Here is a 12616-nt window from a genome sequence, read left to right as displayed (position 1 = left end):
GTTTACAAAAAGAAACACAAGCACTGTGCAGGACTCACTCTATGCAGCAAGTGTGCGTTGAACCTCAAAGTAGTTTTGCTTCTCAAGGAAGCAGCCAGCATTCAAAATCTCAAGCGATCACTGCTGAAGAATTTAGCCAAATCTAGTACAAAGCAAGTTACCTTCTGAGCAGGCTCTTATGCAGCACTTCACATGTTATCAGATGTAAAGCCCACTCTGTACAATGAGGCTTACTTACTTACTCCCAGGTACTTGGGCACAAGACTGCAGCAGTGACTCACACAATTTATCTTCCTTCAGGCTAACACTAATATGCAGACCAAAAAATTACTTTTTGTTTAATTTATACTGATTGCAGGGATGGAAAAGGGTGTTTGCTTGACAGATTTGACACTTTGTGTGACCATTTCTGCATTACCCATGCATAACCAAGGAATTACTGTCTCCTCTGCATATTACCATGGGACTAGGTTACATTGTCACTCAACGATCAGGGAATGCATTCATATGGTAGATATAAAGCATGACTTGACGGAAGAGCAATTACTGAAGAGTTGCGCAGAACCAGATTTTCTGGATGATCTGATTCAATGAAGCTTTAAAATTCCCATTTACTTTGCACATAGGAATCTAAATGCAGTGAACACAAACCAAATTTTGAAAAGCATTCTTCATTCTGGTGCCTAGCAGAACCCAAATCTTCTCTGTGGTATGATACATTCTTCATTTGGGGTTAGAACATACAACTGAAGAACCATTGGGGTCCAAAAACCTCCTAATGAACCCTCTTGACATTTTAGACATTTACACACACACACACACACCCCAAATGAAATCTATTCAGTACTATGAAGAAAATTCAATCACTCCTATACAAATGAGCTCTTCAGCTGGCAACTGCTTGTTTTCTAGCAGCCAGAACAGCAGATGGACTAAGCAAGCCTTCATTTTTCACACATTAATTTCATAGTCATGTGTTCACCTCCTGAAGAGTTAGTTTGTCTGGTGTCTATAATCTAGATGGAAGAAATATCTGCAAGCTGCAGAAAGTGAACGTTTTAAGGCTTAAGAATTGCCTCTGTGCACAGGAAAGCAGGCTAGTAGGTACATTCTGAGCACTGTGTCAGTTAGGTTAATTAACACTAGTATCTCAGGACATCAGTGGGTTAGGAGATCAGCAATCTAGTCTATTGCTGTAAACATTTGTACCACAAAGAGCTCGTACCAGGCTTCGTTCTTCCCACAAGGGTACCAGGGAGACTCTATATGCAGCTGTCTAATACAAAGAGGTGGGAGGAAAGAAAGCAAAATATGGATGAATAAGTCACCCATTAGAATATAAAGGTACACTTTCAGAGGTAACAAAACTAGCATAAAAGAGTTTCCATTCAGTCCCAGTGTTTTTATATTACAGGATTTCCACATGCTAAATGTCTAAGTCACCAAGCAAGTAATCCACTAGGTTAATACAACTGAATAGTACTGGACCACTTGTAGTAAGTAGACATTTCATATTCACATGGGAGAAGAAGCAGCATATGCTTAAAACATGAATACCATTAGGTGGGGTCCATATTTCCTACTAGTTCAAAACACAAAACCAGAGTTCTTCAGCACTTTAGTATTATATTCCGTATCTATATAAATAAAGTTGAATGTTTGTCTGTCTGTCTCCTATAGATTCCCACACCCTTTGAGCTATTGGGACTGAACTTGGCAAAGCGAGTTCCCATGACCTGACGAGTAACATAGGGTACCTGGGAACCCCAACAATACCTGGAACCCCCAAAACCACCCCCTAATGTCTGTTCCCTATACATTCCCACATGCTCTGAGCTATCAGGACCAAACTTGGCAAAGCGGCTTCCTAGGATCCTACAAGTAACATAGGGTACCAGGGACCCCAACAACCTCCCCACACAGACGGACGGATGGATATACAGCAGGTATAGCCACAAAAGCCTAAGCAAAGCTGGGTACAGTGTGCTTGTTACAAATAAGACTAGATGAAACCAACGGGAAGAGTTTTATTGTGTTCTTCCAGCATGGACCAGTCCACAAGGTGATCATGAGAACCTAAGTACTGCCTTGCTGGAACAGACCAAGAGGCCCATCTAGTCCAGAATTTTGTTTCCAGCATGAGCCAGTCAGATGGGAAGCTAATTCCTATCTATCTCAGAACTACACTGCCTCTGAATACAAAGGTTCTGTTCTTAGAATGAACTACATAGGATGTTAATTATTGACTCTTGTATGTTCATTATTTTAAACTATAAAGCCTGGAGGGACAATCAGAATTGGGACCACAGCAAGTGGAGTGGGGCTTTTTAAACCATTACATCAAGGTCCCAACAAATATATCTCCCCTTGAATGTTATTTGCCTAGGGAGAGATACAGTCAGTAGTGGCAATGGGAACTATCCACAAGAGACAAATAGCATCCATAGAGGACTATGGAGAAGATTCTAGACAAGGTTACACATCTCTACATTACAAACCAATTGGAGCAAGAGACACTTAAGCCTCATGTGTGAAAGTGTTCTTATAGCCAGTGACTGATCTGTTCTTCATGAAATTGTCAAATTCCTTTTTAAAAGGACATCTTAAGAAGTAGCTATCAGAACATTCTGCAGCAATAGATGTCTCAAGTTGATTTTTTTCAAGTGTATACACTGCCATTCTAGTCTAAATAGATTCTCAAGGGAGCTTACAAAGTCAGTCAGTAAATATGAGTTCACCAGCACCACCACCGCAAAACAAAGAGTTTATGCATTATATGAAAAAGTAGCACATTTTGTTTATTATGAACTCATGGGCTGTCCAAATCAATTCCTATCCTTGGGTATCTATTTTGAGAGAATCTTTCTATTCAGTTTCTCCACACAGTCCATAATGTTATATACCACTATCATGTGGCCCTTTCAATAATTTTTTTCTCTTAACTAGAAGGCCCCAGCAACTTCAGCCTTTTTTCATAGAAAACATGTTCCAACTCCCTGATCATTTTAGTTTTCTGTACCTTCTTCAGTTCTACACTATGCTTTCTGAGATAGGCTGACCGGAACTGCACATAATATTCTAATGTGAGCATGTCATTGATTAATTTAGTCACAATCTGACACTGAGCTGGTTCATTTTCCTTTCCTGTCCTCAACACAATTTGCTCACATTACCCTTTCTGCACACTACATTGGCATTTGCCAGTGATCTTTCCTATTATGACCTCACTACTCTAAATGGCAAGTCAGCGGATTAGCAAGGTCAGTATGGGCAACAGAGTCTAAATGACTCAATATTGCGCAAAGTCCCATGCAAACATCATACTTTTTGTGGTACCATCTTCCATAGTCAAGTACTACCTTGTGCAACCAGCAGTGAGGAAAGTGGCAATCTGGATACAGCCTTGCACATAATAAGAACAGGAGCAGAAAGAGTGCATTGTGCTTCTCGTCTTACCTCCATTTTATCAGTGGTGCAGATAGAGGGAAAGCTTAGAAGGAACTCCTCACTTAAACTGAGGGCGGGGGGGAGCAAAGACACTTTTGGGTAGGATAGATGAGTTATTCGCTTTGACAGGTGTTCTATAGCTGCTTCTCTCACAAACTCAAAGCAATCTTACATTTGTTTAACTAAGCTTTATTCAGAAACAAATCCATTTTTCCTCCTTCTCCCTCCCTTTTCTTTCTGACTCCACCCCCCACACTATCTACAGGATCCCCATTGGGACAAACTTCTAATTAACAAAACATAAAAGATTGCAAGATAGAATACAACAGCAGGGGAGTTTGGCAAAGTGAGGGGAGACTCCTCAAAATACTTGGGGGGATTTGCACCCCTGTATTTTATCATTTACTGTAAAAAGAAGCAGTGTGATGTACAGAGAATGATTCAAGTTTAAAACACAACTCATCCATTAAGCATACTTGAGTGAACCTGAGCCAATAACCATCTCTCGGCCAAACCTATGTAGGACACAGGGCTGCTGCAGTGCGAAGAGGGACCAGTGTGCTGCCCCAAGTTGCATGGAAGAATGGCGGGGGGTGGGGGGCGGAATACATCATCATTAAAAACTTTAGGTGGTGAAATATACATGCAGGTGTCAGACCAGCTTATGCATTCCATCTGTACAAGTATACTTAGTTTGGAATATGCTAGCTCTGTGGTTCTCTTTCAAGCACAGTGCTAGAGGTTTGCCATGGTTAGCTATTTGTTCTTCTGTGTGCGTATCCTGTTCTCTTTCACATTCACTGTCAAAGCTAGCCAGAGTTACAATATATCCAAAAGTTACATGATCTGGTTTAATTCAACTATATCTAGGATGGGATACACAAAGGCTGCCTAATTGGCTTAAGTTAGTTTGAGAATAAATTCAGGCAAGACTTCTGCACCTTTTATTTCTCCTGGAAATCTGCTATGCTTGCTCAACTAGCCTTTTATTTCCCAACTTTGGACACAAATGTAAAAGATTTGATTATGAGCACCTGCTATTTTGTAAATCCCCAGCATAATTTGTATTGACCAGACTTTTTGTTCTCTGTTCTTGGGTTGGTTTGCCTATTAAAAACTTAGTGTATCACCAAGAAATTCCTGCCTGGTGACACACCACTCACCTGGCAGCAGAACAGTTAAGGGCCCATTTAGATGTGGCTCTGGAGTAAAGGAAGAAGTGCTGGGTATATCCGTTTAGTGCACCAAATGTGTACGCCACTTACTCTAAGAAGAGGCCACCCTGATCCGCTGAATCAAGCCAGTGCTATTCAGATGGTTTAAATGACCCAAAATGCTATATTGGCCTTGGGCTTCCATGTGCTGATTCACACCTTCATTTTCAGATGATTGCTCTTAGACATCCGAGCAAGAGCCCAAGCCTCGGTCTAGGAGCAATTCCTGATACACATGTTGATTCTGTACTAGAAGCTGATCCTAATTTGCTGATCCTAAGGTTCTTGAGCTCAATTCAGCCCTTCTCTTTCCAGCAGAACATAGCCTCCTCTCATAGGCAGCCCTAGCACGTGCCCATTTCTTTCTAATTTGAATGGAACAGTACGTTGCCCAGAAGAATCATAAAGTGGGGGAAGCCTTCCATTTCTCCTGAGCCTCGTAAGTAGGGATAGACCTTATTGCTCTGCTCAAGTACTCTCCTTACAGGAGTTCCTTACCCCAACATATACATTACAATGATTATAGTTTAGTACAGTACAGCACTTACAAAGTTTACTGTCTTTTATTTGCCAAAGACAACCAAGCACTTTGGAGTATTGCCATAAACACATCTCCAGCGAAGGGAGTGCATAGCTTCTCTAGAGATACAAGACGTCTACTCAGTGTGCTGGGATTCCCCGGGGAAAAATCAGTCTAAGCCACATTCTGGAAAGCTCCATAGCCCACAGAGAGCCCTATAAAATTAAATCCAGATGTGGTAAGAGTTTGGGTACTTTCTGCCTCTGAGAAATTTTAGGGGCTCAGAGCAAGATACTACTGGTAGGACTCCTGCAAGAGATCAGTCTGTGTCAACTATAAGACACCCCTTCTCCAAAGCATCCAACCTCTTGCTGAGAGATGGCATTCAGTGGCCCAGGTTTGAGGTTAAACTTCACATTTAATGCCACATTAAGCAGCACCTAAGGCCACACTGAGCCAGCCAAGTACATGTTTAATAAATCCAATCACTTAAAAGAATCAAGGTGATGAGAACGAAGATGAACAATAGTTGTTTAAGACTATATTTTAAATTAATTAGGTCTTCCACTCATTTTTCCAAAACAACAACATGCCAATCCACATCAATCAGAAGAGTGCCTTCAGTTTTTGCACACTGTTGCATTCTATGCAGCCTACTGCATTCAATTTTTTTTTAGTTACTTGGCAGAAAGGCGGTTTATACATTCTGAATGCAAACCAACAGGTATCCTACAAATCATGCACTAACCACAAATGGTTTTGTACAATTTATGCACCCAATGAATATATAAATAAATATCCACAACTATGGCATAACCTAAAATTCAGCATGAAATTAATGCCTAAGCTGCAAGTTTAAAAATGAAGAACTTATATATGGAGACTTTCTCTGTGTCACAATTAGAAGTGTTTGGAAGTGGCATGGGGATTCTCCACAAAAACAGCAATAAACCATGTAGTAAGCCACTCTGGAAATTAGGAACATAGAAACATAGGCAGCTACCATGTAAGAGTCAGACCACTCGTCCAACTAGCTCAGTATTGGCAGTGGCTTCTCCAAGGTTGCAGGCAGGAATCTCTCTCAGCCCTATCTTGAAGATGCCAGCAGGCTTGGACTCGCCCACAGAGCAACAGGGCATATTCCCAGTGCACCCCACCTGCAGGGCATCCCTGTGCTCCGCCGCCCACTGTAGCAATGAATACTCCCACCCTTAAGTACCCATTCTGCTCAAAACCCTCCCCACATATATTCCACCACCCTCTCAGTGCTCCCAATCCAGCCCTGGATGCCAGGGAGAGAACTTGGAGCCTTCTGCATGCCAGCATGCAGGTGCTCTTCCCAGAGCAGCCCCATCCCCTAAGGGGAATATCTTACAGTGCTTACATGTGGTCTCCCATTCAAATGCAATCAAGGCAGACCCTGCTTAGCAAAGGGGACAATGCATGCTTGCTACCACAAGACCAGCTCTCTTCCCTTATAGCTAGGGATACAAACACTTGCTAGTTAGGAGCACTGAAGTGCAAATGGGTTTTAAGTATAGGTCAAATGATCACTCCCACTTCCATCTACTCCTTTCAGAGCGCAAGCCTTTTTAGGAGAGGGAGCCATTTTTTCATAGCTTTTGCTACATAAATTGCTTTGAGAATATTGTGTGTTGAAGAGTGGTATATAAATAATACTACTTTGCTTAAAAGCAGCCCTTTTAAATCAAAATTATCCTAAACTTGTTTGTTTTATCTTCATCTAAAAGACATGTCAGAACAAAAACAAAATTGGTTAACAGAAGCATATTCTGAGAATGAGAAAAACATCACTCTGTCTCTTGAAAGGACACTGAAGCTGTGTATTTGGGCACTGGCTCATTTCAAATCAGAGAGGTACCAGGTACAAAGCCTACTTGGAAGCCATGTCCTATCAACCTGGAAGCATTTGCCCCAAGCACCAGATGCAAGGGGTAGGCTGTGCACTCAGCAATGAAGGCCACACAATCACTCAGGAAGTACTCCTCTCTATTCTTATAATATGATTCAGTTCAAAACTGAGGTTTGTTTGATCAGGAGTGAGCTGTTAGTGGTTCACACCTTCTGGTCTGAACCTGTGGTTCAAATGCACCCTACAATCCAGGATATTAAACCAAATGTTGATCTTGGTTTGCAAAGAATGCTTAAACCAGAGCGTTTCCCAGTTTTGACATCCTGGAAAACCGTAGTTTAACAAACCAAGAAGCTCTGAATTCAACCAGGTGCACAAGAGGAAAAGGAAACACAAAAGTCTACACACACAGCTTGTTTCTGATCCACAAAGTACAGTTTGCTGAATAGTCTGAAACAGGTCATTGATTTCAATGAAACTAAAATAGCCCAACCCCTCATCATTTGCACTGGATTCTTTGTCTGATCGAGCATAAGGCAGCTTCTCATGTTCCTTTGTTATGAACACATACAAAGTATCACCCAAGTCATGTTTCGTGATGCTGCACTGGCATAGAATAGATGGAACACCCCATCTCACAGGTGGGACCCATCAGTTCTCCCAGACATTTTTCTTTGGCTGAGCTGGTTGAGTGCTGGTGAGGTTATCCAGAGTTTAACAAACATGTTACAAATTCCTACTTCTTTAGCATTTGCTGAAGGCAAGTGGGTGGGGGGGGGATCCTGTAAACCACAAAAGGCAAGGAAGTGAGGTAGTTACCTAATTGTATGCTCAAAATAGATATCATCCACTGAAGCCGTGACGCAGGGGCGGCCAGCATGCCTCTCGGCTGAAAAGGCAAACAGACCACATTAGTAATATACATCATTGCACCAAACAGGGTTCTTTCTGTTCCCAGTAGTAATTACAGTTGCAAGCTTAGAATAGAAACAAGAAACCTTCACTGCAGGAACAAAATTTGCACTATACTAGAATTACAGAGACAGTGCATGAGCCTGTTACACTGTTGAGATTAACCCCACATGCAGGATTGGGAAAGAACTTCAGGCACCCAAAAGCTACTTGTGGAGCCTGAGAATCTGAAATATTTTTCTGCTCTTTGCAAGGCTGTTTCTTGAAGTCTCAGCATTGGCTCCTCGGTATTTGAAATATTTATCTTTATCCAAAAAAACTATGCATCTTTTCTACCATCAGTGATTTCCAATCTATTCAGATTAGTATTGCCAACTTGCAGGCCCTCATTTTATTTAACCAGTTCATCTTTCACAGTAGTTACATTAAATGGGCATTACAACATTGTGGCCTTAAAAGTAGCTTCCCTTTGCATCTTTTTTTTAAAAAATCAGCTTGTGATACTATAAAAACAGAGGTGAAGCTTTAATTTGCTTAATGGATGAACTAAACTACAGCTTTAGTTTATTAATATTGGCTGCCACCAATTAATCAACAAAGAATATGCAGACTCCCTCCAACCCGCCATTAGCCTGTTTTGGTTCTGGTGTGACAACTCAGATGCTGGGTCCATTATTTTTTAAGTACCAATGGTTGAGAATCTGGATTTTTGCAGGCTTGCCCTGGTTATAATCCAGTCAGTCATTTATTAGCCAATTAGTTTGATTAAAAATAAAATTTATACCTTTTGATCTGTTCAAAAAGGAAAAGTATCCAGACTCTGGTTACAGACACAAGTGTTGAAGAACTGCTTTGAATAGTAGCCACAATACTCTCAAATTCAACATAAAAGCGAATGCAAGATCGTTTAGACATTCCAACACATTCAATTTGAGAAAAAAGAATTCCTCAGAAGGGAGGGGATTAGACTTGGTCACACAGGCAGCTGAATGAGATGGTTGGTACAGTGGACTTTACCACTTTAGACTGATAGTTGGGGGGGAGGTGTTTGTTGCTTTTTAAGATGCTCTGCCACTAATCGACTCCCTACAAATTTCAACACAAAACTGAAATCTAGCACATCAAAGAGTATATGTCTATCCTAGCCTTCTCCTATTTGTAGCGAGACCCCCCACCCCCAAATAAGGTTCACAAAAGTAATCCTCCACTCAGTCTGGAAGGATACAGTCCCTTCTACCACCTCATCAGGCTGCGTGTGTAGACTGGGTCTCAGATTTGTAAAAAGCTGAAGACAAATCTCTTCCAAAAAAATTGGGAGTTGTTTTTTTTTAAAGCACCAAGAAGGAGTCCCAGCTAACACATAACAAGGATTTGAAACAAGTCAAAAGAAGGTCCCAGTGTGCCTGGTTTACACTTAAGAGCTTGAATAGAAGTGTCAAGCAAGCAATAAAGGGCTAAGCAACTTCCTTAACCCAAAATAATAAATAAGCAAGTTTTGCCCATTGGAGTGGTAGGGGGGAGAGAGGAGCCCAAATAAATGCAATTTCATAAAGGCAAGCAAAGAAAGAATTTGAGAAGCAAACTGCTGAAGGCATAAAAACAACTACAAAATTCTTTGTCGAATTGTTTCTACCAAGAATAAGTCAGCGAGGCTGCGGATCTTTAAAAGACAAAAGGTGTGAAAGGAGTACTCCTAAGAGTCCAAAGAGACTGCGATGAAACCAAATCAATAATTTGCATCAGGCTTCACTGTAGAAGATGTTGGATAACCACCTCCTAACCAGGGCAGTTGAGGAAGTCTATTAAAACAAAGATGACAAGGAATGATATTTTAGAGCTAATTGAGAAACTAACAAATCACCAGGGATAGATGGCATTGGCATGAGATTTTTAAAAACCTCAGAATATGACACTGCTGAACTTCTATCAAATCTACACCTTTATCACCAAAATCAGTCTCCTTACTAGACTTCTGGAAAATGCCTAATGCAATAAGATATTTTTTCAAGGGATCTGTGAAGAGTCAAGAAATTACAGACATGTCAGCCTAATTTTTTTAAGACAGATTGAAAGGAATAAGATTAAAACTGGAATTGTCAAACAACTAGAAGAAAAAGTCTTGCTGAGGGTGAATCAGCATGCCTTTTACAATTAGAATTTTTAGAATTCTTTGAGACTAACAAATGCGCAGAAAGAGGTAATCCAGTATATACACTGCATACTTGGATTTCAGAAAGGGTTTTGACAGTCCTTAAAAATATCCTAATTAAGCAGTCAAGGAACAAGGAGAACAGATCCTCTTATGGAGGGGTAACCAGTTAAAGAACAGTTTTCACAACAGAAGTAAGTTGAGACAAGGGATCTCCTAAGGTTCTGCACTGGGGCCAGTGCTATCTAACTTATTCATAAGTGTTTTGGCGACAGAGATAGGCAGTGAAGTAGTTATTTACTTGCAGACTACACCAATTTTTCAGAAATGTGAAATCTAACACAGAATGTGAAGACCACTACAAGGATTTCTCCACATACACACCCTGATCTGAACTGGCAGTTACTACCTAGGAAATAAGTCTTGGAGACATGATAGATAGCTCCATGGAAATAGGGAAACAATGTTGAGAAGGTTAGAAAAGGGATTCAACACAGAATATTGTAATGCTTTTCATATAAATCTAAATCTGTGGTGTGGCTGTATTTAGAATACTGTGTGCAGACAGCATGTTCTTGTTTCTGGCTGACATCCAGATTAAGGAAGCGCTGTGAGCTAGCACTTACATGAGAAGTGGCAGCATTGTGGGATAGTTTCCAGCTTACACAAGCACCAATGCTTTACATGGAGATGGGCTGAATTTTGACAACTTTGCCATTCTTTGGAAATGCCACACAAAGGTACATCTCGGAGGGCTGTGTGACCCTCAGGGACATGTTTTCATGTGGCACAGATTATGCCAAAACCCTCACACACATGCATACGCAACTGCCGCTGCTGAGTTGGTTGAAGCAGTAGCAACTTCTCAAATAGCATCAATTCTTCCCTAGTCTGGATGTCACCCACTCTGTTGGGTTTGTATCAGGTTTTAAGGAACGCTGCGAGTTATTAAAACAAGAAGATGGGATAAAATACAGTTCTGGTTACCACATCTCAAAGAGTCTATCATAAAGCTGAGCAATGTGCAGAAAATGGGCACACAAAATTACCAATGAGTCAGAGGACCCATTATGAGGTTAAAGAATTAGGGGCTATTTAGTCTAGAGAAAGACAACTAAGGGGAGCATGATACAGGTCTATAGTATTGTCAGTGGCATAGAGAGGTGGATAGAGATATTTCTTCCTCCCTCCCAATACTAGAATGCAGAATTATCCAATGAAGAGTTCAGAGATAGAAATTAGTATTTCACAGACAGCTCATGACACAGGGTAGAGACCGACAAGAGTAACGCAACAACTCCTTTCCCCCCGTTGCACACAATAGAAAAGCACAGCAAGCTGAGGTCCAGGAAAAACAACGAAGCAGTACTGTCCCGGAGCGAAGACAGGACCAGAACTGGGTACAATGGGGCAGAACAGAGGGAGTAGAGGATATGCTTGCTTTTCATTGGCCCTGTCTCGGAGCATGCAGAGCTTGACAACCCATCACGTGATGGATGCCCTCCCTATACTTGGAAAAATTAGTATTTCACAGACCACCAGGTGCTGGGATATATATAAACAGGGAAGGCCTTTCAAGTTACCCAGGAGCACCTGACTGGCTTGCTGTTAAAAACAGAATGCTGGACTAGACGGACTTTAGTTCTGATCCAGCAGAGCTGCTCTCATGGATTATGCAGACTTTTCTGTGGAGGACTGGGTGGCAGTGTCCCCTCTAATTTTTTTTCATTTGTGCAGTTTTGTTCTGAGCAGCAGTACCAAGGCAGTGTTTGCACACGCACATTCAGAACGGGGCCTTCCTAATTCAACCTGAGTGGGATCTAAAATTAACTAAGCGGAGGTTTAAAAAAAAACCTGTGTGTGCACACTCATGCACACGCCGTAGAGGGAACACTGCTGGGTGGGCAGACAATCCTGCCTTGCAAAAAGAAACTATATAAGATTGTATTCAGTCCTTCCCAAACCTTTGATAAAGGTATCAGCTGGGCAAGCCCGACAAGGTTGTCAGAGGGCTCTTTGCTCCAGGTGCGGACCTTGAGAGAGGCTAAATTGTCATGCATGTGGGACAGGGTCTTCTCTGTAGTTGCCCCGGGCTCTGGAATACTTCCCCAGTGAATGTTCATTCTTTGACATCTGTGGCTGCTTTTTAAAAAACCAACTAAAAGACCTTTTTATTTGTTCAAGCTTTTATCCCTTAGGAGTTGCCAAGTCTCTCAGTTTTCCTGCTTCTGTTTGTATTTTTATGGGGTGGGGTGTTTTATGGTTTTTATTGTTTAACTGTTTCTAAGGTTTTAAGTGTGATTTTTATTTTTATGAAGTTTTACTGTATTAACTTTTGTAAGCTGCCTTGGGATGTCTTCTGAAAGGCAGTATAAAAACTGAATATATAAACAAACAAACAAACAAACAAACAAATAAATAAATAGAACAAACTCCTAACAGAAACCCTTTGAATCCACTGCATTTCAGAAGGTACAGGAGACTCTTCATAATGCTAAGTA

The 12616-nt window shown here is 41.1% G+C and overlaps 1 protein-coding gene across 3 annotated transcripts in view; it reads right to left on the bottom strand.

The window, feature by feature from the left end:
- Positions 1-12616, bottom strand: part of ACOT11 (acyl-CoA thioesterase 11) — a 151609-nt gene that overhangs the window by 35290 nt on the left and 103703 nt on the right. For 2 of the 3 annotated variants that reach the window (XM_053243603.1, XM_053243605.1), the window contains 2 exons: positions 7874-7943; positions 1226-1276 (listed from right to left, as the gene is read on the bottom strand). In XM_053243603.1, coding sequence (XP_053099578.1) covers positions 1226-1276; positions 7874-7943 — 121 coding nt within the window. The remainder of the gene's footprint in view (positions 1-1225; positions 1277-7873; positions 7944-12616) is intronic. The other variant, XM_053243604.1, reaches the window with a different exon arrangement.

The sequence above is a fragment of the Hemicordylus capensis genome, chromosome 4 (genome assembly GCF_027244095.1).
Source record: "Hemicordylus capensis ecotype Gifberg chromosome 4, rHemCap1.1.pri, whole genome shotgun sequence".
NCBI classification, from domain to species: domain Eukaryota; kingdom Metazoa; phylum Chordata; class Lepidosauria; order Squamata; family Cordylidae; genus Hemicordylus; species Hemicordylus capensis.
Note: the sequence above shows the minus strand (reverse complement) of the source record. Positions and strands in the feature narration are given on the sequence as shown.